Source organism: Aquarana catesbeiana, linkage group LG02 (genome assembly GCF_042186555.1).
Source record: "Aquarana catesbeiana isolate 2022-GZ linkage group LG02, ASM4218655v1, whole genome shotgun sequence".
NCBI classification, from domain to species: domain Eukaryota; kingdom Metazoa; phylum Chordata; class Amphibia; order Anura; family Ranidae; genus Aquarana; species Aquarana catesbeiana.
Genome location: NC_133325.1, coordinates 59,049,864 through 59,076,708, shown reverse-complemented (window position 1 = coordinate 59,076,708; position 26,845 = coordinate 59,049,864). Strand labels below are relative to the sequence as shown.

Genomic DNA, 26,845 nt, shown 5'->3' with positions numbered 1-26,845 from the left:
CCGATTCAGGGATGGACGAGGCCCGAATTCAGACCTGAGACTGAGACAAAGACGCACCGGACTCCTGTGCAATTCGCTCCGCGGCCGCCACAGAGATGTGTGAAGCAGCTCCATTGAGGGCCAGTCACAGTCCCCTGTCATGTGACTTGGATGCGGGGAAAGCCTAAGGCCCCATACACTCTATTAGATTTTGTGCAGATTTTTGTCTTCAGATTTACCAAAACCATGTAAAATGAGGTCAAACGTTAAGAGTTTCAATCTGTATGCACTATATGGTTTTGGTAAATCTGAAGACAAAAAATCTGCAGAAAATCGAATAGTGTGTATGGAGACTAATGCTGGCCATACACTATACGAAAAATCGGCCGAACACATTTTCGAGAAACGAACGTTCGACCGTGACCGCAAACGATCGTGCCATCATGTAATGACCGATAAATTGTTCAGTGGACATGAATAAATAATTTTTTGTTCGTTTTTTTTACATATACCTAGTGCAGACAGTTCGGACGGGAAACACATTAACCTTGCAATTTATCGTACGTTCGGCAGAAATTTTCCACACTTCCCGTTCGTTCTTTTTCCACAAAAACGTCACAAACGATTATCGATTTGTGCCCATTAACTTGCCGAAAAACGAACGAAGTTTCGGTTTTTCGGCCGATTTTTCGTATAGTGTATGGCCAGCATTAGACTGGGATGCTATTAAAGTTCATGTGCGTGCAAAGGCAGGCGTCCCAATACTTTTGGTAATATAGTGTATATTTATTAAATACATAATCAGAATAATAATACATCTATTCGTTAGAATTATTTTTCATGTTCTGTTTTAATCAACCACAGCTCAGCCCTCAGAGCTGCACATTCTACACACACAGCTAGCCCCGCCCCCATGTGGTTCCCCTAAGCCCCGCCCCTTGTGCCCGCTCTCACCCTGAGCACCTGACTTCCCCCCACGTGACCCACCCAACCCCCCCCCGCTGGGTCATGTGACCCCCCTATTTAACCCTCCTCTGCCCGGCCGCCCAGTCACTCAGTCGGGATGGAGATGTACTCGGTGCTGTTGTTCGTGTTGTTGGCGTCATGGAGCGTGCCCGCCGCCGCCGACACCCCGGCCAACTGCTCCTTCCCGGACCTGCAGGGGACCTGGGAGTTCCATGTCAGCCCCAGCAAGGGAGGGGCAAGGGGCCGCGACATCGACTGCTCCAATCTGGGTGAGTGCGAGCTCTGCGGCCCAGCCGTGTGTGTGTGTGATGGAGTGTGAGCTCTGCGGCCCAGCCGTGTGTGTGTGTGATGGAGTGCGAGCTCTGCGGCCCAGCCGTGTGTGTGTGTGTGATGGAGTGCGAGCTCTGCGGCCCAGCCGTGTGTGTGTGTGTGTGATGGAGTGTGAGCTCTGCGGCCCAGCCGTGTGTGTGTGTGATGGAGTGCGAGCTCTGCGGCCCAGCCGTGTGTGTGTGTGATGGAGTGCGAGCTCTGCGGCCCAGCCGTGTGTGTGTGTGATGGAGTGCGAGCTCTGCGGCCCAGCCGTGTGTGATGGAGTGCGAGCTCTGCGGCCCAGCCGTGTGTGTTAAAGCGTGAGTTTTGCGGCCCAGCCCTGTACGTATATATGTGTTTGATAGAGTGCGAGCTCTGCTGCCCAGCCGTGTGTGTGTGTGTGTGTGTGTGTGTGTGTGTGTGTGTGTGTGTGTGTGTGTGTGTGTGTGTGTGTGTGTGTGTGTGTGTGTGTGTGTGTGTGTGTGTGTGTGTGTAATATATATGTATGTATGTATGTGTGTGTATATGTTATAGCGCAAGCTCTGCAGCCCAGTCCCTGTATATGTGTGTGATAGTGTGCAAGCTCTGCGGCCCAGCCCTGTGTGTGCGTGCGTGTGTGTGTTAGCGCGTGAGCTCTGTATGTATGTAATATGTGTGTGATAGAGTGCGAGCTCTGCAGCCCAGACTGTGTGAAAGTGGGGGTGGCGAGGCCTGCTTGCATGCTGTACAAGTCATTGGACAGACATTTGGGGATTTGGTTTTTCGAGTGGAGATGTCACATTTGGCACCCTTCAGGGGGGAGCGGATGCCGGTCTAATCCAGGTATTTGCTCACACTTCTGGTGAAAGAGCTGCGGTGATCTACGCCATGTCTGTCCCACCCCCCCCCTTGTTTTGGGGACACGCAGGGACCAGTCACAATGTGCAGTGCGGCTCGCGCATCCGCAGGGCGGAACCAGGCTGTGAAGCTGCAAGGCTTCACTTCCTGATTCCATTACTTTAGATGCCGGCGCCTCCACCCAGAGCCTAGGGACGGGGTCAGGTGCCGACATCGCGGGCGCCCTGGACAGGTGAGTGTCCTCCTTTTAAAAGTCAGCAGCTGCAGTATTTGTAGCTGTTGACTTTTTTAAATATAATTTTTTTTTTTTTTTTTTTTTGCAGGCAGAACTCCGCTTCAAAGCGGAAGTTCCACTTTTGGGTGGAACTCCGCTTTAAGGAGATCCCCCCCCCCCCCCCCCCCCCGCTCTATTTGTCCTGATTATCATTGAAAGTGAAAGAATATCCCAAATTTTGGGTTGTCCCCAGAAAAGTAATAGAGGGGGAAATCCTCCAATGGGGACACTAGTTCTGGTGATCCGGGGATCCCTGAGGAATTCCCTTAATTTGCAGGACTTTGTTTGGTTATGGGACAGGAAGTGAAGGCAAATCTCCCCTAAACAGGACGCAGATGGCAAAAAATAAACTAACGGGTTATAATCCTCCCTTACTCAACTGGATTTTTTTATTTTTTTTTGCTAAAAAGACCGGAAATTAGGAAAAAAGAACGTTTTTCCTCTAAGAAAATTTTGTAAATTATTTTTTCCTTCCTGATGTGTGCTGATGAGGCGGCACTGATGGTCACTGATAGGCTGCACTGATGAGGCAACAATATGCAGCACTGATGGGAACTTTATGGTGGGCAGGGGGCTGGTGTCCCTGGTGGGGCTGCACTGATGATCAGGGCCCTGATTACCTGTACAGGTCTCCCCTGCACCGAGATGCCGCTGATTGGCTCTCCTCCAAGGAGAGCCAATAAACAGCATCTCCTTGTTTACATGTAATCACCTGTGATTGGACACAGCTGATCGCTTGGGTAAAGAGCCGCGTCATCGCGCTCCTTGGGACATGGTACAAGGTTGGGCAATGTCATATGACGTTGGCCCAAAACAAGAGAGCATCCCACCTACTGTCATTTGTCTATACGGCGGGCAGGAGGGAGATGGTTAATGTAGAACTAAAAGCAAAACTTTTTTTTCCTTCGTTTTTGGATAGAGCAATGGAGGGTTATATATATATATATATATATATATATATATATATATATATATATATATATATATATATATATATATATATATATATATATATATAATTATAATTTTTTTTTTTTGTCATGTGACCCATTGCAGACAGTTCCCTTCACTTCCTGTCCCATAGTCAAACCAGGAAGTGGGAGGAAATCCCTCCAAAGTGAGCAGATCCCTGGTTGTCACCAGTCCCCATTGGGCGTTTTCCCCCTCCGTTACTTTTCTGGGGGCAACCCAAAATTTGGGGAATTTTTTCTTTTACTTTTTATGATGGTAACCAGGACAAATGGAGAGGATGAATTTCTCTAATGGGGGCACCCACAGCAATAAAAACCTGACGAGGGTCTAATCTCTCTCAGTGGGCTGAATGAAGAAAAGATCTGAGACGGTCGCTGTACTAACTATCCAATGTTAGTACAGGGATCTGCCTGCTGAGCTATTGTGTTGGGGGGGGGGGGGGGTGTTATAAAACCCCCTCCTAAGCATTACAACATTCCCTTGGTGTAGTATCAGATCAGATGATGTCTGCCTGTACTTTACACTCCCCTTGTTTGCGGAGTAGAGATCTGTTTGTCAGTCTTGGTTGATGACTTCCGGCTCCTCGATCAGCAGTTGTGCAACTTTTAATTCCCTTACTGGGAAAGTCCCTTCAAGTCTACAAAATGACTGCAAAGCTTTCTGGGTAATATGGTCACAGCTCTTTCCTCTGACTCCATCCTCCAGACAGTGTGCTCTCTGCATGTAGCAATCGGTTTGGTCGGCATCTTCCGGGGTCCTTATTGTGAAAGCCCCTTTAAAGGGCAACTTAATGGGCAAAAATAAAAATGACACACATGATGCAGTCAGTCACCGGCATTACCACAGAAGTCTGTTTTCCCGTGTTCCCTCTGTAATGTCGTTTTATTACTTTGGTTTAAAAACGAATAAAAAGTCCCTTTAGTGCAAACAAAGAGTGGGAATATAATCCATGTATGCCTTAATGTCAGTGTGTGAGGTTAAGACAAATCCACTATATATAAACAGCTGCAGCTCTTCGATGAGGATATTGGATGCCTCTGTAAACAAAAAGCACAAAGAAGGCCCCACCATCTAAGTAAAACGCCAAAATATAAAAAGATTGCACATTCACAAAGGTAAACTGATATGGGCAGGTAAACTGTCTCCTTGTGACGGCCGGTGTCTGCTGGCAGAAGGTCCAGGAAGGGAGCTGTAGGTTCCAGCCTGGCTACGGCTCTCCTGCCGGCTTCGGTGGTAAAACCTCATGACTGAGCTGAGTTTCTACACCCCCCCCCCCCCCCCTCCAAGATGAGGAATGCACAGAAAGTGGCCTTCCAGGCTGCTCAGAATTTGGCAGAGCCCTGAAAGCCAAACCACTCTGGGCAACTCCAGCAATGAGGAAATACGGTTTCAAGCTTTCATTAGATCGGTGCATCACTTGTAGTTTTTAGAGGTAACCTAATTAAAGCTAATATTACCCATTCCCTTTACACCTGGCATATGGCACACATGCTGGGAGAAGTGCAGGCACTGAGTCCCAGAAGTGGAAGCTGCCAGGAGTCGCCCTCAAACACAACTTTCCAGCTGTCCCAGGAGGAAGTTGCCAGGAGTCATGTGACCAGATCGCATTTGACCTGCATTTACATTTACACTAGTGTGTAATATAGTGTGTGTGTATACACACACACGGCTTTTTCTCAGGGGGGAACTTGGTGGAACTCAGTTCCACCACCTCTGGCTCAGACCCTTTGGTGCCTGCTCATCACAATCACTTGTAAACACAGAAGTCTGGTTTCTATGTTTACAAGTGACAGCTCTGCACTCTGTATGTAATGCAATTTTGGTATTTAATGCCCCTTTAAGACCCTCCTACTGTTTTTGTGAAATTTGACTGAACAGACTATTTGATATGATTTGCAGGGTGTGTAGGGGGAGGGGTATTGTGGGCCCGTGGTTAAGTTCCAGCACCTATTGTTCGAGGAAAAAAAAGATGTGTCTCTGTGTCTCTGTGTCTCTGTGTCTCTGTGTCTCTGTGTCTCTGTGTCTCTGTGTCTCTGTGTCTCTGTGTCTCTGTGTCTCTGTGTCTCTGTGTCTCTGTGTCTCTGTGTCTCTGTGTCTCTGTGTCTCTGTGTCTCTGTGTCTCTGTGTCTCTGTGTCTCTGATTTTTTTTTTTTTTTTATTCACACATTCATGTGTGTACCGTACACACACATTATAACTAGCGTAAATGTAAATCCAGGTCCCACCTGAGGTTCAACCCCAATCCTAAAAAGTCACCACGCCTCTCTATTCAAAAGTTGCCTACCCCTATCTCCACCCATGGGCGTTGGAGTCAATTGCTTGATGCCAGTGAACCTGAAAGACAAATCCCCAGCGTGGCATTCTCTGAAATGTGAAGCATTTGAAATGTGTTTAGCACACAATTTTTTTTTTTTTTAATATTGTGGTTTGCTTTCTTAACCACACCAATACTGGGCACTTTCGCCCCCTTCCTTCCCAGGCCAATTTTCAGCTTTTATAGCACTCTCACATTTTCAGCGACAATTGCGCGGTCATGCTACGCTGTACCCAAATGGAATTTTTATCATTTTGTTTGCACAAATAGAGCTGTCTTTTGGTGGCATTTATTCACAACTTTTTTGCGATATAAGCGGAAAGAGCAGAAATTTGGAAAAAAAACAACATTTTTCTTTCTTCTATTTTAAAAGTCCAATAAAATCATATTTTTCATGCATTTAAGCCAAAATGTATTCGGTATGTGTCTTTGGTAAAAAAAATGCCATTAAGTGTATAATAATTGGTTCATGTGATCACAGACAGATGTACGCAAATGATCATGTACAGATGTGCGCAGCTGATCACGGACATGTGTAGATAATCATTGGGACATGTGATTTTACTGGGACATATGCGGGGACATGTGGTGTTTTGGGGACGTGTTTGTGTTTTACACTGTGTGTTACTATGCTGGTGATCAGTGCGTAAAAAGCTGTAAAAAAACAGCTCATACTGATCACCAGCCGGCTGCAGCGATCCGCTCTCCTCTCAGACAACTAGTGTGTGAGGAGAGCCGATCGTCTAGCAACCGGCTCTCTGTTTGCATGATGGCTGTGATTGGACATGGCCGTCATGTGATCAGGAGGGCCAATCACAGAGCCCTCCTGCCGATCTGAGATGCGCCGTGCCTGGGTGACACGAGCGCATCGGGATCGCTGCGCTGGACTGCGCGTGATTCCCCCTCCTTCTGAGGGACGCTCCTGAACATCCACTCAGGAGAGAGCGCCCACCCGGCCGTACATATGCAGTGGCTGGGTGGGAAGTGGTTAAAGAGAACAACTTTCAATCCTCCTTTCCTTCTGGTCTCTTTACATCAATTTGAGGATTAAGAGTCTAATTGGAAGTCTCTGACCAATGAGGGGGGGGGGTCTTTATTTTTTAATTTTTTTTTTTACAAGTATATATTTTGTGCTGTTTTTGTACATTAATGTTGTGAACAAGGCCACTGTGGCTGAAACGCATCTACCTCTGCTGTACTTTTCTCTCTCTGGAGATATAATTAATAAATTTGGACTGATTTTAAAGAGCATGAATGGAGTTGCGGATTGTCCTTTTTATCTATTGAAAAAATAGCTCAATGCTCAACAAGCAAAAATCTTCGAGCTACAAGCTACAAAATGCTCAAGTGTGAATGGGGGGGGGGGACCTAAATTGTTCCTGCGTCTTCCCAGGAAGGAGCTGCTCAGATTTGTTGGCGCCTCCTCGTGGGTGAGTTTGTGTCGTCATCCATGAGAAAGTGTCTGCCATTTATGCATCAGCAGTACAGTAAAAAAAAATTTGGGGACCAAGTGCATAATAAGACTTTCATGTGATGCAGAAAGTAAATGTTGGTTTGTTTGTTTTTTTGTTTTTTTTTTGCCTGGAATTCCAGTTTAATAGGAGGTGTCAAATAACCTTGTATGTGTTATCTGAGCTGCAATGGATATAGTTCTGTTCTGCTCTTCTACTGAGACTTGGCAGAAAAGTTTCAGATCCTATGACCTCTCATTTCTGTTTAAAGATTATTTTAGGTTTCACTTTGTCTTGGATAGCAGTGACTTCCTTCTTGTTTTGTGTTTGCTGATATTGAATCCTGGTTTATACAGGTCTGTGTCACAAGGTGAGGCCAGTCATGTGAAGATGAGTGCTCAGTGTCGTCATGGAAAATATATTTATTTCAAAATTTTTGTTGAGGATTCAGAAAACAAGCGGCGGTATTAAATTCTGCTCCTCTCGATTTTTCTATTAGAGGGGTTTTTTTTTTTTTTTGTTTTTTTTGTTTATTTTTTTTATTTCAAGAGCTGCCTGGCGTAACTTTGAGCATTGATGTGAAATGTACCATCTTTGGCTTTCTGACTGTTGTCACCAGGTGAGACAGTGGTGGGAATTGTCCAATGAGGACAACTATCTAAGCAAGGATTTCCCTTTTTTCTTTTAATCTCCGCAGGACAGAGTGAAGCAATTCAGCCCAAGGAAGACGCAACAAAAAAGGGATTTTACCATTCCTTATTCTACTTCGAGGAAGTAAACCCTGATGGGTTTACTTCCTTTGTTTCCCTGTAAAGGTAAAGCATAATGGGCTACTTTGCATCGCATAGTAGCCCATTATGTGTCACTTACCTGACACAGGAGCCTGCGATGTCACCGCTGTCCCCTCTTCCACGAAGCGTCCATCTTCTTTCCGGGTATCGCGGCTCCGGTGCTGTGATTGGCCGGCGCTGCGATGACATCGTGCACCACTAACGGCATGATCGCCGTTAGAAACGGCACGCTCAGTGCGCCTGCGCGTTGTCTACGGCGCGTGCGCCGTAGATATCGGTGGCTGTCTTTTGGAAATATCTCCTAAGCCATGTTAGGTTTAGGAGATATTTCTTGCACCTACAGGTAAGCCTTAATCTAGGCTTACCTGTAGGTAAAAGTGGTCTGTGAGGGTTTACAACCACTTTAAAGGATATGTTGATCCTTCGAACATGTTACACCATTTTTAGGGTGGAACGTGTGTAGCATGTTCAAGTATCTGCAGTCTCCCCCTAGAAAAAGACATGCCGAATATGGTAGATGAGGTAGTGTTACTAAACCCAGGAACCTGCATTCACTAGATCTGGTCTCCTACAGTACATGGAAATGCAATTATTTTAGTAACTATAAACTGCTAAATAACCCCTTTTCCCATCAGCAGTATATAGCAGTCTTGTGACTTCTATCAGTATCTGGTTAAAGCTTGTAGGAGGAGTTTTGATTCTCTTCTGATTGTCCTATGAGGCTGCAGTGCTGATGGGCCCTGTGCTGACCACATGCACACTCCCAAGAAAACAAAAAAACTCTATAGCAATACATGCCAAACTGAGCATGTGCGGCTTGCCCCCAAGGCTCTGTACCATCAGGAGATATATTGGGGACTCTGGAAGGAGGATGGGATCGGAGAAGACTGGATTAAACTGCCTTATTATACCTTTACTGCATATACAGACTGATTATACTGTTGTGGGTTTAGTAACACTTTTAAAGCGGAACTTCCCTTTTGAAGTTCTGCTGTAATGTATCCCCCTCCCCCTTGCCATTATAAGGAACAAAAAAAAAAAATTGGCTACAGGGATGGACTGAGGATAAGAAATACTTCAATACTAATACAACATGGTGTCAGTGATTACTGTTCTTTATTAATAAAGTTGAATTCTTGTATGGCAGTGTTTTTTACATGGTTACATTGGACCAGCTTGGGCATATGTTGGTACGTATGGTATGTGTCATAGCTGGCGACCTCCTGTGTTCTGTAAATGGCCGCGCTGCACCTTGTCGGGACCCAGAAGACAGTGGCAATCTCTATTAAGTGATGACTACAGAGATTTCCAACTTCTGCGGGGGTCCCACATGAATACAACCAGCCTGTGTGTTATGTAAAAAAAAAAAAAAAAAAATTGCTGCTTGTGGCTATAGATGCTTACAATAATCCTTTTTTGTTCTGCAAGTCAGGAAGGCTCCCTGCACCCACAATAGCACTGCGGGAGAGATTCCCCCATTAACACTAGATGTGTTGATGGGGGAGAATCAATTTGTCTTTCCACCTGTGGTGGGGAAAAAAAAACAAATCGCCCATGGCTTTCCCTAATTTTACCTAAACTCAAAAACCATAATCAGCACATGGGACATAACTTAAAATGAGTCTCTTGTGCTGATTCTTCTTTTGGGAGAAATCCTCTTCTGTTAGTCTTTTCTACAATGGCAGCCACATGGCAATAATATTCATGGATATTGATGTGTACTGTTTCCCTGTTCTCAGGTCCATCTGAAAAGAAAGTAACCGTTACTATTAAAGAGCTGGATGTTGCCGAGGATGACCTTGGAAATGTGGGATTTGTTACCATTATCTACAATCAAGGGTTTGAGGTCGTAATAAATAACATGAAGTGGTTTGCCTTTTTTAAGGTAGGTATTTTTAGTTGCATTCTATCCCCCTGGTTTGTAGGATGTAAATGCATTAACTGGCTGTATTTGCTTGTGAACCTTGCATGCACACACTTCAGGTAAACGTTAGAGGGCTCCTAGGTGCATTTAACACATTTTTGAAGGCTGTACTTGCGTTTTTGCAGGTAGGGCAGCCTATTGAACGTCTGCCCTACCTGTAGAATGCGGGTTGCACATGTGTGAATCTTACCTTAAAGTCACTGTAAAGGTTCCCTCCTTTGTTTAAAAAAAAAAAAGTTATACTTGCCTGCTCTGTGCAAGGGTTTTGCACAGAGCGGCCCTGATCCTCCTTTTCTCCATTGGGTGCCCTCTCGAAGAGCCACTTTCCATGGGGGCACCTGTGCTGGCACGCTCCTGAGACCTGCTGCGTTCATTGACACATAGCAGCACTCTGCCCAGTTCCTGTGTCACTGGATTTGATTGCCAGCAGCGGGAGCCAATGGCTTCTGCTGCTATTAATCTATCCAGTGAGGACCTGAGACAGCAGCTGGAGTCGCTGGGCTCGTGCACCTTGCTGAAACGGTCGGGTTCAGGTAAGAAAAAAAAAGGGGGGGGGGGGGGGGGGCAGCTGCAGTACAGAATGTTTTTCACCTTTAATGCATAGCATGCATTAGAGTGAAAAACCTTGAGGGTTTACAACACCTTTTTAAAGTGGCATGCAGATCATTCTAGAATATTTTATGGCATTAGGCCTTAAAGCGGAGGTCCGTCTACTGTTGCAAAAATTAAAAGCCAGTAGCTGCACATACTGCAGCTGATGACTTTTAATAATTGGACACTTGCCTGTCCTGGAGTCCAGCGATGTTGGCACTGCAGATGTTTCCATTAGCTGTCGAGTGCATGCTGCCTCCATTGGGAGTAAGGGAACCGAGCAGTGAAGCCTTATGGCTTCACTCAGGGAACCCTACCGCGCATGCATGAGGCTCTGCTCCTCTCCTACTGGCCTGGTGACCGGGAAAGGTGGAAGCCCGGGCGGTGACGTCAATACCTGCGGCTGAGGCTCCCAGAAGTGGGAATAGGATACCTGTATTAGACAGGTATCCTGTCATCCCCCCCCAGGGTGCCAAATGTGACCCCGGAGGGGGGGGGGGGAGGAGTACAATGAGCGAAAGTTCCACTTTTGGGTGGAACTCGGCTTTAAGCAGATCCTTGTTTTTAGTCATGGCCTGCAGATATTGCTGTCCACACTCTACAGTGCAGACTGACAAGCCGAATGTAACCAAAGCAATGTTTACACTGGCCTAGGATGAAGTTTTAAAACGCATGAAAAATAACCCACTCATCCCTGCCTCTCCAGGAACTCGGCTTGACTAGCCGCCTTAACTAAGGCAAGTGCAGTGTTCCAAGAGCTTGTTCCAAATTGGCTAGCAGTGATGTCCTATAAGATGTTGGCTATGGCGTCTCAGCAGATGTCTCCTTTCTGCAGCTGTTCTCCTCAGTATTTGCAGTTAGCCAAATGACTTGCAGAGACTGGTGTGGGTGCCACCAATTGTACTTCCTGCTACTGCACTTTGTGAAAACTTGCTGTAAATATGCATTCAAAATGTGTTTCCTTCCAGTATGAACAGCATGGCTCCAACGTCACTAGTTTCTGCCATGATACGTTCCCCGGCTGGGTACATGATGTTCTGGGCCGCAACTGGGCTTGTTTTGTTGGGAAGAAAATAAGTGGTGCTTCTGGGAAGAAACTGAATCCAGCACCCTTCCAGCTCGGAGCAGGACAGTAAGTTCCATTATATATACGCTTAAGGTTTTTACTGGCTTGTTTGGCTTTAAATGGACCTTCATCCCAGAAGAGGGTTGAAAGGTAACCGTTTCATGTGTTAAGCTTTAACATAACATCTTAATGTTCAGGGTCAGCAGCTTGAAGTTATTAGACTTAGTTCATATTTTGCACAAATAAGCATTAAATGGTATTTATAGTACACCTATCTAAGAAACCCGTCACCATATGCCTACGAAGATGAGAATGTTATGACAATTCACATAAAGCTTCCCCTAATCAAATTCTAGGTAAATAAGCCACAATAATTCATGAAAGTAGGTGCTTGACCTAAGAATAGTAGTTTCCTTGCAAATGCCCACAATATAACTATAAAAGGCAAATAAAAGTCAGCACACCAAACCTTGTTTAATTACGTGCATACGTTTAATGGCATAGAAAATGTACATTGACAATATATATTGTAATTGGGTAGCATGATGGGGAGACCATATGTGCACAGTCTTTATAATGTCAAGTAGCTCAATGGAAAGTGGGCACCTGAAGGCAGGTGGAGGTGGAAGTAACTGTTTTGCTTTGCATCTAAGAAGGTCCTTTGCAGTAAACCCAAAGAGCCTAGAAACCTCTGTAGTGTATTGATTTAATAAACAAACGCTGCATGTACAACAGTGGGAAAAACCATTCACACCATACAATATACACAAGCTATCTATCTTTCCCAGCAAATTAGCATGGATAATGTATGCAAGAGGTGTACACTAAACATTACTTAGGTTGTAGATTTAATGTCATCCCCAGGTAAAGTTCCTATTTTCAGTCTTTCTTTATCACGGAGTCATCTACCAGGATCTTCCAGGTACTTCTCTGAAGTCCTGCAATCAACTATTCCCAGTGCTCCTTTTTGTTTTGAGCACATGGTTGTCCAAATCCTCTTCTCAAGCTGCCCCCCCCTTCACCTCACCTCTAGCGTTCTTTCCTGTCCTGAGCTTCATAGACCAGTCCAACAGGTTCATTAGCATATCAGTAGCAGAATCTTCACATCTAAATAATATATGGTCTAAAATTTAACCATTTACATATCTATCCTATTAAAATCAGCAAAATGGCCTTAGCAACACACTAATCAATGTTTCAGGCAAGAACCCCTTATTCAACATGCACTGCAAGTTTAAATGTTCCCTGCTGGTGCCAAAACTCTAGCCGTGCCTCCTTTCCACCTGGTTTGTATGCCAACACACCAGTCCATGCCGACTGACATGGTTTGGTAGCCACTGGATGAAGTAGCCAACCAGAGGTGGGTGAACATGTGACCCTCAGAGGAGCACTGATCTTGCTGCCAAGTGGCAATCTTGGTAACTGTAAACTTAGCAGCAGCTCAGTGAAGGGAATCTTGAACATGAGACGTGTAACCAGAAGAAAGGCCCTAGAACAATCCTCAATATGTGTAGAAAGCAGTGGATGTAGATATTGCACCTGGTTATATGAACAAAGAATTAAACTAGAAACATTTACATAAAATAGATGTTCAACCACCCATCTCCTGTGAGGTTTGTCTTTTTTTTTTTTTTTTTTCTTGTGTCCTGTTCACAAGATTTCCTTTCGCTTTCTGACAGATGTAAAAAAGAAATCTCAAAGTAGAGAAATGCCCTCTTAGCCCCCTTAGTCAGCTGTTACCATACCAGGAATGAGTGGTCCCCCTCCAGCGGGAACAAGATGGCAGTTAAAAAAAAAAGCTTCTAACCTTGCTTTTTTCATCCAAACCTAGGAAATCTAAGACCTTTAGATATACTTTTACAGTTGGCTTATCAATTTTTATGGTAGAAACAGGGGAAGAAGCGCTGATCCAAGAAATGAATAAACCACGAGAGTTCCTAAATATGAATGACATGTGACCTGAGGAAGGAGTTAATCCCCAAAATGTAGTCTATACACCATAGGTGGCAAACACACGGCCCGTGGGCCAAATACGGCCCGGCAGGCCTTGTCATGTGGCCCCTGTCTGCCACCTTTTTGTCGCTGCTGTCTAGTTTTCTCACCGGCAGATCTCCCAGGCAACAAGAGTAAACCTCCTCCATCACGCCAGTGGTGCCGGCTCCTTGTGAGTGCATGCGCGGCTGGCTGTTTGTTCTCCAAGGGAACATCTCCTGCTCCCTCTCCTCCGTCCCTCTAGCAGCGCCAGCTGTTTGTGAGCTGAGCGCATGCGCGGTCCTACCGGCATTGCTGTTCGTGTCCGAGGTTCCTGAGGGATCCGACGGCTGTTTTTTTTTTTTTTATCCAGCAGGCTGCAGCCTGGGTCAGGTAGGAAGAAGAGCACAGATGTCAGGTTTTTCTCTCCTGAACCCTGCGCTCTCTATGCAGCGCACTCCTGAACTCTGCACTCTATGCAGCGCAAGGAAACGTTATTGTAGAATGCTCAGACTGAACACTATGGTGGAGTGCAGATAAGACCGGCCCTTTGAGGGCAACCAAACTGCTGATGCGGCCCCTGGTGAATTTGCGTTTGACACCCCTGCTCTACACTGTTCAAGATCCTGGCATCCACGTTTAGTCCCTTCCTCTCCCTGCTCTCCAACTGTGGGAACGTCCATGGAGCCTGCTGGTAGAACGCTAAAGCCGTTTTCAGCTTGGAGGTGCGATGCGGCTGGTCAGGTGACTGCAGTCATTAAACCCGGAAGTTGAGCCGCGAGAGGCTTTCTCCGCTCCCTCCAGCCATCTGTGTTGCCGCTCTTCTCTGGAGGATACTAAAGCTGCTAGGCTGGTCCCTCTTGTTCTATGCCCTGGCCATCTGAGCTGTCTGTCTGAGGGCTGGTGAACAGTCCCCCGCATTTGACACTCAGACTTGGTGCCTTTTTTCTTTTACACCCCCAGGGTCCGACACTCCAGTGGCACTGTGAATTCCCTATTGCAGGCTAGTCAGTCGCCTTTCCATAACTCCTGGCCCCTGTGTGCTCCTGCACAGAGTTATTGTGTATGTTCCAGCAAGTTTTTACAGATACAATATACATTTTATTACCAATAACAATTCTTCATTGAATACTTTTTTTTTTTTTTTTTTTTTTTTTCCTGGTTTTTAAGTAACTTAGATTTTTGTGGCAATAAAGAATCATATTTGGGAACTCCTCATGTAGTTTTATTCATCATTTCTTGGATCAGCGCTTCTTTCCCTGTTTCTATGTGTTTGGTCTTCTGAGTTTTGGAAGCTGCGGCCTAAGTTTGGTGGCTACTCTTATTAATTTTATTTCTCCATTCAGGGTTTTTTTTTTTTTTTTTCTTCTTTGTTCTGGGACCACCGGTCCCTAAACCTACCAGTAGGGTTTTACCTGGTCGCAGACATACAATAGTAGATGGTCATGCTGCATGCATCGCACTGCTGTACATTGCCATGAATGAAGTGTGTTTTGTACACGTCAAATAGTTTATACAAAAGAGCCATATGATGCACCAAATCCCTACCGCAGCTGGCAACTGAGACCTCCCGCACTCCTTTGCAGTGTGAATTCAGCTGAAGTCTGATGTTGAACAGGACAAACTTGCCTTTAAATTGTAAACTGGCGGGGGGGGGGGGGGGAATAAGTTGCCATCTAAAGGGTGGAAAGCTGATATATATTACATTTATGGTTTTATTATGTTTAATACAGCTTTAAAGTGATACTAAAGTCCTTATTTTTAAATGAGGAAAAAACAAAACAAACCTGTTCTACTTACCACCTTCGTGCAGTTGGTTTTGTAGAGTAGCCCAGATCCCCCTCTTCTCAGGTTCCGCTCTGATGCTCCTGGCCTCTCCCTTCTGCCAAGTGCCCCCTCAGCAAACCGCTTGCTATGGGGCACCTGAGCCGAGCCTTTACTTTTGTATGTTCATTCAGACATGGAGCCGCAGCTCAGCCCTGCCCCATCTTTACTGGCTCACTGACTTTGGCGGGAGCCAATGGTGCCCTGCTGCGGTCTCAGCCAATGAGGGGGGAGAGTCCCAGGCAGCTGAGCCTCTCGTGCAACATTGCAGGATCAAGAAGAGGCTCAGGTAGGTATATGGGGGGGGCGCTGCTGCAATATTTTTTTTTTTTTTAATTTTTTTTAATCTTAATGCATAGATTAAAAAAAAAAAAACCTTTTGACTTTAAAACCACATTTTATGTTTCTAGATATAAGACAGACTTTCGTACATCTAGTTTATTCCATTTTCTCTTACCTTTCCATATTGTCTAGCATCCCCTACAGAAGCAACCCTGCATTTGTAGAACAAATAAACTCTGTTCAGAAATCATGGACTGCAACCGTGTATCCTGAATATGAAGGCATGTCAATGGAGGATCTCCTCAAAAGAGCTGGTGGTCGTAAATCCAGAATCCCAAGGTATTCAAATTTTATTTATTTTTTTTTTTTTCGTGCGAGAATGCTGATGGCATTAGCATGTTATAAAAGTGTCCATAGATGGCCACCAGTGCAATAATGGTTTACGTATAATTTTGTCTCCAAGAAAAAAAATTACTGGCTTCAGTGCTTTTGACTTTGCTTCATGCTTGTTCTCAGTCAATTACCAAATAACTGCTTCAACTTTTATTTGCGGAAAGAGGTCCCAGGTGCCACTTTAACACAACAGGAGAGCAGCTATTTTTTTCCCAGCACCGGTTTTTAAAATGTCACCCAGACTCTGCATCTCTGGTAGCTCCTGAATGCTATCTGTATTTTGAATGCTAGCTGTCAGTGACCTCTGTGGTCCAGCACCAACAGTTTCTGGGTTTCTGATCCTGCTACCACTACATGGCAGAGCTCAAACGCATCGACGCATTGTGTTTACAGCAGAAGTGTCATGCCCTCGCTTGTGAAAGGACACACAAATAACAAAAAAATTTTTTTCCATGTGTTAAAGGACACATCAAATATTTTGATTTTCACAGTTGGGTTATAGTTCCGTCTACAGGAGAGGGATGCTAAGTGTAAAATACAAGTGCAACCTTGCCAGTGGCCAAGCAACCCCCTGACCCAGAACTGCTACAAATTGTGGTGGGTTTTTTTCCCTCTTCTTTCTGGGACTTTTTGCCTTTTTAGCAAATTACTGGTTTAGTCCCCAACAGTGGCAGCACGTCCATAAGGGGCTCCGCCCCCTTTTTTCTTGCGCCAGACCCCTAATCTACAAGCAGGGTGCCAGATGCATGGATTTCAAGTGTGTGTGTGTGTGTGTGTGTGTGTGTGTGTGTGTGTGTGTGTGTGTGTTTTTTTTTTTTTTTTTTTTTTTTTTTATTATATTGGTACAGCAGTAGTCGCCCCCTCCCCCAGTCGTCTGGTACAATACCGGTCAGTAAGCTGTCCCTAATAGATTAAGATTAATGGTCTAGCAATGGCCTGGCTAAGTTCTTTTGAGGACTCTCTGGTGTAATCCATGTGGTCCACCTAAGCTTCTGTTAGATGTACAGGAACATTCCATGCTCTGTTCATACTATGATCTATTATACCCCTAGTTTTCCTTTTGTAAAAACCATATAGAAAAATGTATTGAATATTATTGCCTTTTCCCTGACTGTCCTTTATGGGGCCAATATGCTCTGGCTTTGCCTTTTTTTTTTTTTTTTTTTTTTTTTTTTTTTTTTCCAATAATATAGTTTAAACAAAAAGTGGGGATTCTTTTTACTCTGCTCCGTTGTCTTTAGTGGTCTCTTTTCGCTGCTCTGATTGCACGCTTACCTTTTTCTTATTACATTTCTTGTAGTGTTAGCCTTCTGATGGTGATCCCTCAGCCTTCTATTTTTTTTATTTATTTTTCATAAAGGTAATTTTTTCTTTTTAATGTGCCTTTTTACGCTCGAGTTTAGCCGCCCAGGTTTGGCTTATATTTGCTGCCCATTGTAATGCACTGTCTGATGCCTCTAATATATTCTTAAAGCTCTCCCACTTTTTGCAGTATGAAAAGTGTGAAGTTAATACAGTTCTTTACCAATCTTGCAGCATACCACCTCCAGCTCCGATGCCCACCGATGAGAAATACCACGGCCTGCCAGATGCCTGGGATTGGAGGAATGTTGGAGGATACAACTTTGTCAGCCCTGTCAGAAATCAAGGTATTTAAGAAGATATAGTTCACACAAATGCTAGGCAGCATACGTGAATGCAGATATCTCTTCACGTTACCAGAGAAATTGCCTTTTTTTTAGTCTAACACTTATTCCGGTTTGTGGGCAACGTTTGTGTATGTTTTTGTGTATGTGTTTAAAATCCAGCCAAAGCCATTTTTGGAAACTATCACAAAGACATTCAAGTGTATGTACTAACCTTAAACATTATGTGCGGCTAGCTACCCCTGGCTTGGCTCTTAGGCCTAATTCTTGCTAGACTATTGATTTAACATGGGAACTCAACCGCTCAGTGTGTCCTCACCCTTGGAGTGCGTTTAAAGTACTGGGGAAGAGAGGTGAGTGTCTTCCTATCCCATAAATAGGGATGCCTACACTGTGAGATATAGCAACTGACATCTTGGGTTCAATTTTTTTTTTTTTTTATCATGCTTTGGCTATGTACAAGAACATTATTCTACTTTGTATTCTGCAAAGGTATTGTATAAATGTAATACTTTTGGAATGTGCATGGTTTTATTGTACTTTTAAAAAGTTGTTAAACTTTATTCTGATTTAAAAAAATATTACATGCGTACGTTGCCAGGAATGTAGGTAAGTGTTTTTCTGCCTGCATTGCTGCAGCTTCCCTTGAAGCTGAAGAAGGGGCAGGGGAAGAGCACCTGTCCAAGAGATTGAGGCAGGCAGCAAATCAAAATAGGGCCTTTTCCTGATAGTAGGCACGCTGTCCAAACCTTTAGACAAGAAGTTGGGTTTTCTCTTCGAAATGTATGTAGTTGTGATCAGAACGATTTTTACCATCAGCCATGACCCCATCCCCTTCAGCCTAGAGGGGAATCTATTAGATCTTCTGTATGTACCACCCATATTTAGACTCTATTGGAGTCTAGGTTTCTGGTAAGGAAGCATTTTATCTGATCTACGGTGGAGGTGCACTTGGGTGATCTCACGTATTACCTGCTCACTTATATTGGACACTTAACAGGAAACTTTGTTCACAATCATATTTTTTTTTCTTTTTTGGAGAACATGAGCTGCATTTGTATTAGAGGTCAACCGATATGGGTTTTTCTCTGGCCGATGCCGATATTTAGAAATCTCGGTGGCCGATATGTGATGCCGTTTGTTTGGTTTGTTTGGTTTGTTTGGTTTGTTTGGTTTGTTTTTTACTTCATCTCCTAAAATCTAACAGTTGGACCCCTTTCTCACTGGGGCGTTTTTCAGGCGCTTTTGAGCTAAAAATAGTGCCTGTAAAACAGCTCCCCTGCAGTCTCAGTGTGAAAGCCCGAGTGCTTTCATACTGAGGCAATGCGCTGGCAGGATGTTAAAAAAAAAAGTCCTGCAAGCAGCATCTTTGGAGCGGTGTATATCGCTGCTCCACCACTCCTGCACATTGAAATGAATGCGCACCGCTGCCAAAGCACCTGCAAAGCGTTTCGGCAGCGGTGCTTTAGGGGCGCATTTAACCCCTTCCTCGGCTGCTAGCTGGGTTATAAGCTCCCCGCTAGCAGCCGAATAGCGTTGCTAAAATGACGGTAAAGCGCCGCTAAAACTAGCAGCGTTTTACCGTCAATGCATGCCCGCTGCAGTGTGAAAGCAACCTAAAGTGATACAGAAAATCTTTTACATTTAAACATTTATTAAACAAAACAAACCTCCAATCAGTTCACTTGTATGTATAATTTAGATTAAAAATAAATACACAAACAGGTAATCAAAACTTTTGGACGAAAAAAAATGGGCTAACTTTACTGCTTAGATTTTTTTTTAAATTTATTAGTGTTTTTTTTTTTTTTTTTTTAAATTGCGTTTGAAAGACCGCTGCGCAAATACCGTGTGACATAAAATATTGCAACAACCGCTATTTTATTCCCTAGGGTCTCTGCTAAAAAAAAAAATATATATAATGTTTGGGGGTTCGAAGTGATTTTCTAGCAGAAAATACAGGATTTTCACTTGTAAGCAACAAGTGTCAAAAAAGATTTAGTCTTTAAATGATTAAACTGAGAGCTTCTACACACAGAGCTCAGTTCATTCATAAGTGTAAACATTGCATCAATTCAGGTTCTTTTTATCAGATTTGGCAGGCTGCCCAGAGAGGGGAGAAGTAGAATACAGGCAACTTGTATTGACTTCAGAAGTCATTTGCAAGTCGCGCTGAGTTATATCGGGCTTTTTTATCAGCACAATCGGCAGATGCCGTTTAAGAAAAAAACACCAAATATCGGCCGATATATCAGTCGACCTCTAATTTGTATATGGACACCTTTCCTTATAATCCTTAGAATTTGCACCACCTTGATTTTAGCGTGGCAATTTATTTATTTGGCTTTATCACAAGTTGTCCTGCTGGGATGTTGCCAGCAGCTTACATTCACCTCCTTTGATTTTTGTTCATTTATTTCTGCCTGTGCAATAATTGTTTTAATAAACAGCCAATTTCCCCCCCCTCTCCTCAAAAGTGCCATTGCTGAAAGGAGCGGGGGAGGAGGCTTTAAAGTGGAACTTCCCTTTTTAGGTGGAGCGCCGCCTTAATTTAGTTACACTAATGTAAAGCTCAATCCTGCCTACTCCAGAAGTGTGATTTTTACTTCATCCTACCTGCCATTTTAATCAGCGCCTCCAGCTATTCCAACTTTGGGGAAAGTGTATCTAACCCCCCCCCCGCTTTGAATACAACGCGGAAGAGTTACTTTTTTTGGTTTTGTTTTTTTGTGGTTTTTTTTTTTTTTTTTTTTTTTTTTTTTTTTTGTCTGGAACTCTACTTTTAGCCCCCCCCCCCCCCCCTCCCATGGTGTGTAGTTCACAGAAGTGATCTGGGCAGAATTAATAATCTTGTTTGACTGTAAACAGTACTGATATAAAAAAGTGAATGATATATTTAAGACCCAAAAGGAAGCAAATGCGTTCATTGTTTGGGTTAACACTGTCTTTATTTTTACTATGTTTAGCGTGTGCCTGTGTTGTCAATGAATAAATGAATGTTGCAGTGTTTGGATACTCTGGAGGATTTATAATTTTGTGTGTTGTCTCCAGGGTCCTGTGGAAGCTGTTACGCCTTTGCTACGATGGGAATGTTGGAATCTAGAATCCGTGTCATGAGCAGACTACAGCAAAAACCCGTTCTGAGCCCCCAGCAGGTGGTGTCCTGCAGTAATTACTCTCAAGGTAATCCAGCTTGTTTTCTGTTCTCTGCAGCAGTCTAGGTGACAATGGTGCCACCTGAGATGCTTGACTTAGCCTTGGAGAATTTTTATACGTGAAACCTTTCAAGTGTCACCGTTCAGATATTTTTTTTTTTTTTTTGTAAAAAAAGGTGACCCAACACTGTCTCCCCCCAGTACTGTTGTATTGTCCTCTCCTGATCCTGCACTGGCATGCTGGTTCAAGGATTTTAAATTCCCATGGCTTTCGCTCCTTGCAGTGCTAAAAGGGTGGGCTAGACAGATTCTGATTGGTCAGTGCTGTTCATGGTGATGGTGCTGACCAGTTAGGACCATTTTGGTCTGTACTGGCTGCCCAGTACAGAGAGATGATAAAGCGGTGGGGATTTCAAATCCCTGGACCCGTGGAGTAGTAAGCTAGTGCAGGTTTGCAGGAGGCAAGTTCAGTGGAACCCGGGGAGGAAGTCCTAGTGTTGGGTCACCTTACAAATGTAATGCAAATACAAATGCTGCTCAAGACTCCTCACGTACTGGTGACCTACAAAAAAAACCTAGGCATTTTCTCAAGTATAGGCCGTATCTGGCCGATGCTCCTGGAAGCTGGAAATCCCATAAGTACACACCGCTACAATAGTGATCTGTTTGCTTCCGGGTTCTGTGCTGAGCATCCAGCCAGATGCATAATGAATGTAGGAAGTCAGACACTCGGCACGGGCACCATTCAGAGAATGCTTTGCATCCCCTGAATGCAAAGCGTTCTCTGATTGGATGATGTGGCGAGGCAGGGGTCAAAGCATTCTGACTGCAAGACGTCTTGTCCTAGAAGTGGGGGGGGTGGGTCATCTTCTGTCTCCCTCTCCCTCTGTAAACATGCAGGAAGTAAGGAAATTTAAAGGTCAACAATAAAAAAACTAAAAAAAAAAAAACTCAATGGTGGTCTGACAAACTAATGTTTGGGCGGGAGTTGTGCTCTAAATTTACCGTGTGGAGATGACGGTAGAAATCTGGTTGCTGCAGGCAATTCTTTTATTGGTTTCTAAAGGCCAGCCATATTATGTGCCAGCATACTGGTGGCCTTTATGCTATGCTGCTACATATTTGTATGGCCAGCATTGCATTGGGATATGTGCCCTGAATTGCACATATCCCCACACTGTGACCACTCTGACAGCTCCTGGTCATTTGTAATGGTCAGTAGCGGGTAGGACAAGATCTCCTTAACATATGTTCAGACAGACAATTGTCAATCATTGATCGGGAAGCCTGGGGAAACCTCAGGTATTTAGCTTTCCCGAAAGGGTTAAAGAGAACCTGTACTTTGCATAGATTACTACAGTAACAATCACTTTATAGTAGGGATCTTCCACTTGTTACCATGTCTCGCTGGTCCTGAAGAAATACCTGGGAATGGAGGAAAACATGATGCACGCCCCTGCTGTTCACAATGCAGTATTGAGTAGCCAGCCTTTAGGCCTGAATGTGATCATATGGTAGAAGGGCTAGTGTGGATAGATTTTGAAATTAAAAATGCAGGGCCTTTTCTCAGCAGTTCAGTATGTGAAAGGTATGAATTAACTCAGGGGTCTAAACAGTAAAATTGACCTTTTATTTGCCAAAATATGGCTATTTGTTTGGCAATCTGTGAAGGACTTTGTCTTGTTGCTCTTCATGATCTATGTGGTGTTGAAGGTTATAGCTGGCAGCACTGAAGGATTCCTAATAAAAATAATAATAAAAATAATTTTATTCTTCAAGCAAGACCTTTTTTAATTTTTAACAAACTTTTCTATTTTAAGGTTGCGATGGAGGCTTTCCTTATCTTATCGCTGGAAAATATGCTCAGGATTTTGGCATTGTAGAAGAGGCAGACTTCCCATACACCGGCGGAGATTCACCCTGCACTCTGAAAGGTGACGCCTATCGGTATTACACAGCGGAGTACCACTACGTCGGAGGCTTCTACGGTGGCTGCAATGAGGCTTACATGAAATTTGAACTGATTCTTGGGGGGCCTTTGGCTGTAGCTTTTGAAGTCTATGATGACTTTATGGGCTACAGAGGCGGGATCTACCACCACACTGGACTGCAGGATAAATTCAACCCCTTCCAGCTGACCAACCATGCTGTTCTATTGGTTGGGTATGGTGCCGATTCAACAACTGGAGAGAAGTACTGGATTGTGAAGAACAGCTGGGGGGAGTCCTGGGGAGAGAAGGGGTTCTTCAGAATCCGCAGAGGAACAAATGAATGCGCAATTGAAAGCATAGCAGTGTCAGCAAGTCCTATTGCTAAACTGTAACATGCTATTATTGAAGTTGTATTCCATTTTAGGCTCTTAAGTCCTGTCTAAGAGCAAAGGCCACAAGATGCCTGTATTCCCTCTTTATTAGCCAATATAGCTTATTCTGGCCTCCTCTGATTTTTAGTTTCCTTGACCCTTCTGACTTCATTGCTAAACTCCACCAGCTGCCCCCCCAAATTCCAATGAGCATGGCCTAACTGAGCCAGTGTCTCATTTGATGGCAGAATGGAGGGGCTTGGCTAGTCAAAAGTCAAACTCCAGTAACAATTGAAACAAAATCAGAAGGGGTTGTTTGTTTTTTGGGGCAAATAAAGAAAATGGCAGGCGTCACGTAGTGATTGCTCTTAGTCTAGGCCTACATTTTGTTATTAAATCTCTTGCTATGGAGAGTTACCTGTTGACCTCATTGGCATGACTTTCCATGTACTGCACAGGAGACTGCCAACAAGTAATTCTCTCTGCTGCAAAAAGATTTAATTGCCAGCGTAGCCTTAGTGTTGGGCAGGGATTTTACTTTCAAACAGGGTACAGGTTTGCTGTAAAAAAAAATTTTTCATGTCAGTTAAAGCCTTAGCACCCTAAGAAACCCATGCATATAACTGAGTTCCCCTTTTTGCCATTGACCATTGATTTTGTGATGACCATTGATTTGTGCTACAGTGACATTACATGTGAGGGTTTTGTCTACCTACACAACCTAAATAAGGTGGGCACAATTTTTTTTTTTTTTTTTTTGCAGTGGAGTTGCCCTTTTAAAGTAAACCTCTTAGAAGGTGGCTGCCATAGCTGACATCTGCTTCTGAAAATGCTACTTGCCTAATTTGTTGTGCTGCTCCAGAAGAATTCATACCAAGATAGTTTTTGTAGATTTGGAACTCTTGCTTCACTTTCATGGTGTTTTTGGAGAAGCGACCCTTGAGGTTTTTAGGGATTTTTTTTTTTTTTTTTTTTTAATCGTATTCTGTTTACCAGAGGACAAGGTACAGTCTATGTAGTACTTTGTCTCATCTTCCTAGGTGCTGTGTAAGGCTAGCTATGCAGTTGGCACAGAATACAAAAGGCCACAATGCAGCTAGCAAGGAGATGGGTGCATTGATAGCTGGCTTTTATATTTGGCTCCAAGCACTTGCCACAGACCAGCACTGGCAAGCGGAATGCAGGGAGGGGGCGTGTCAATTTCCTGTCTTCAGCATTCCTCTTGCTGGTGCTTGTCTTGGGGAAAGTGCTTGGAGTTGGAGCACCAGCGATCAATGCAGTGGTTTTTCTTGCTAGCTGCATTGACTGAAAGCTGTGGGGAGGGGGACATCATGTCTGACCATGTAACTAGCCTTACTCAGCAAGTAAGAGGGCAAAGTACTACACATACTGTCCCTTGTGGGACAAAATACTGTATTTAAAAAAACTTTATTATACCTAGAGATCAACACCATGACCAGGGAACTAGTATTTTCAGGCAGGTAATGGCATTAGCTTCCTTTATAATGTGAATGGGGGGAGAGTGCTGACAATCCTAATTGCTGATCTATATACACAACTCTAGGCTTGAGCTTTGTCCAGTGATAGAATGCAGCCTAAATCAGGGTGTAGTTTATGGTGACTGAAGAAAGGATGACCATATCAACTAAGGTTTTATCTATGCAGTATAGGGGGGACTAAGGTGACCTAGTTGCAGTGCCTATATGGCGTTTCCTTCAGACATCTGAAGCCCAATGTACCCTCAACAGGGATAACCACCCCCCATTTAAATTGGAAGTAAACGCTCCTATCATTTTTAGCCAAGAAAGCTGCCATCTTGGCCTCATCTTCAGCTGCCATGATGCTGCACATGTGGTTGGTTATGACACCAGCCATTTGATGGTTTGACAGTTTTGGTTGGGAGCACAGCCAATGTGACAGTTACATTCCTGCCACGTGCCAGAAATGTAACTTTTGAAACTGTTAAATCGATGGGTTTACTTCTGTCTTAAACTGATCATTTGGGGTAGAGCTGCACAGGGAAAATTGTTCGTCAACATGTAGTAAAATTTTGTAACCCTTTCTGAAGACCAACGTGGAGGCTGCTGATGCTGACTTCGTTCTGCAATTGCTGCTTGCTTGCCTGTCATTCTGGTTTTATTACTTTAATTGCATAATCCACTCCATCAGCTGTTTTTAAACAAACCACCTTCTGAAGCATGTAGTTGTAGCAGACTGATATTCAAATGACGACCTTTCCAAAAGTCATCAGCTAAGCCCTCTTCATTCTCTCCCCTGGGCCGCCTCCATATGCAGGAGTAGACATGTGACTGTCATGGGAATGACATGTCTTTTGATATGTGGGTTGCAATGACAACCTGGCTTCTGTCCTCTGCTGTGAGACAAGATGGTGGCATCCATTGAATAGATGACTGGTCCTCGGAACAGACTGGAGCGGAGTATTTTTTTGATAGTCATTTTAATGTCCTTTTCAGTACATTAATTTTAATGTCATGGAACTCAAGGCAAAGCTGTTGGGAGCCAAACCTCTGTCCTGGTGACATGCCGGGCATTGTAAGCCAGGTTTTTAATGCTGCTTGTTTGGAGTTTGTTCATATTTTGCTTCTGAGAATCTGACAGCAAGTCGGTGACTAGGTCACCAGTGGGGAAAATAGTCTCCGAGGGTGTCACCAGAACAGGAAGTGAGGGAAAATCTTCCAATAAAAAAAAGAGTATCTACCCTTTCCCCAATCGGTGGGAACAAAAACACAAATTTTGCCTTTTCCCTAGATTTCCGAACAATTAAATGTTAGTTTTGAACTGTTAAGTTGCTCAGGTGTGGTTTACCTATGATAGCTGGATGTTTGCAGTACATCTGTGCCGTATTGATTTTATTAAGTAACCTTTTTGTGTGTTTTTTTTTTTTTTTTTTTTTTTTCTTTGATTTTGTTTTTAGTATGTTAAAATAAAGTGTAGCTTTGGAATGGGTTGTGAATGGGATATTTTTTTTCATATTCATTTGACTTGACCTGTAAATGACTTCAGGATATGACAACCTACAGATCTTTTTTGAAGTATGTAAACCTCCCTTCATATTACCCGAACCTTGAGATTTCTTATACAACAGTGTCTTCTCCTTTTTTAAAGGGATTTTTCTATGTGCCTTTAATGAGCTTTAATCAGGGATTTTATAAAAAAAATGGATGCACAATAAAATACTTTTTAATACCATGATTTTACTCTGTCATTTTATTTTATTCTGTTATCTGTTTGTAGTTTCACTTGTGCATAGCAGAATGCTTGGTCATGTATGAAATGTAATTTCCCTCTCTTCCGGGAGGGATTGAGTAATATTTCCTTTGAATGTGTTTTAAATGGTGCTTTCTGCATTAGTCATAATGTAATGAAAAGTAGTGGGGCTTTAAAAGTGGCAGGGCACGATTTGTGATGTCCAGCCTGCATATACAGTGAGGTCGGAAAGTATTCAGACCCTTAAATTTTTCACTCTTTGTTATATTGCAGCCATTTGCTAAAATTTAAGTTAATTTTTTCCTTAATGTACACACAGCACCCCATATTGACAGAAAAACACAGAATTGTTGACATTTTTGCAGATTTATTAAAAAAGAAACTGAAATATCACATGGTCCTAAGTATTCAGACCCTTTGCTGTGACACTCATATATTTAACTCAGGTGCTGTCCATTTCTTCTGATCATCCTTGAGATGGTGCTACACCTTCATTTGAGTCCAGCTGTGTTTGATTATACTGATTGGACTTGATTAGGAAAGCCACACACCTGTCTATATAAGACCTTA

The 26,845-nt window shown here is 43.6% G+C and overlaps 1 protein-coding gene across 1 annotated transcript; it reads left to right on the top strand.

The window, feature by feature from the left end:
• The first annotated feature begins 986 nt into the window (after nucleotides 1-986).
• On the top strand, nucleotides 987-26,257 carry CTSC (cathepsin C). The gene is made up of 7 exons (XM_073612963.1): nucleotides 987-1,214; nucleotides 9,633-9,778; nucleotides 11,377-11,540; nucleotides 15,744-15,890; nucleotides 17,481-17,593; nucleotides 20,642-20,773; nucleotides 22,566-26,257. Exons 1-7 carry the CDS (start codon nucleotides 1,043-1,045, stop codon nucleotides 23,066-23,068), a joined length of 1,377 nt encoding a protein of 458 aa, XP_073469064.1. The 5' UTR covers nucleotides 987-1,042; the 3' UTR covers nucleotides 23,069-26,257.
• The last annotated feature ends 588 nt before the right edge of the window (nucleotides 26,258-26,845 follow it).

Coding starts and splice junctions, on each gene's coding strand:
- CTSC (XM_073612963.1), top strand. CDS start 1,043: ATGGAGATGTACTCGGTGCTGTTGTTCGTGTTGTTGGCGTCATGGAGC. Junction 1,215..9,632: donor CATCGACTGCTCCAATCTGG/GTGAGTGCGAGC, acceptor CCCTGTTCTCAG/GTCCATCTGAAAAGAAAGTA. Junction 15,891..17,480: donor CGTAAATCCAGAATCCCAAG/GTATTCAAATTT, acceptor CCAATCTTGCAG/CATACCACCTCCAGCTCCGA.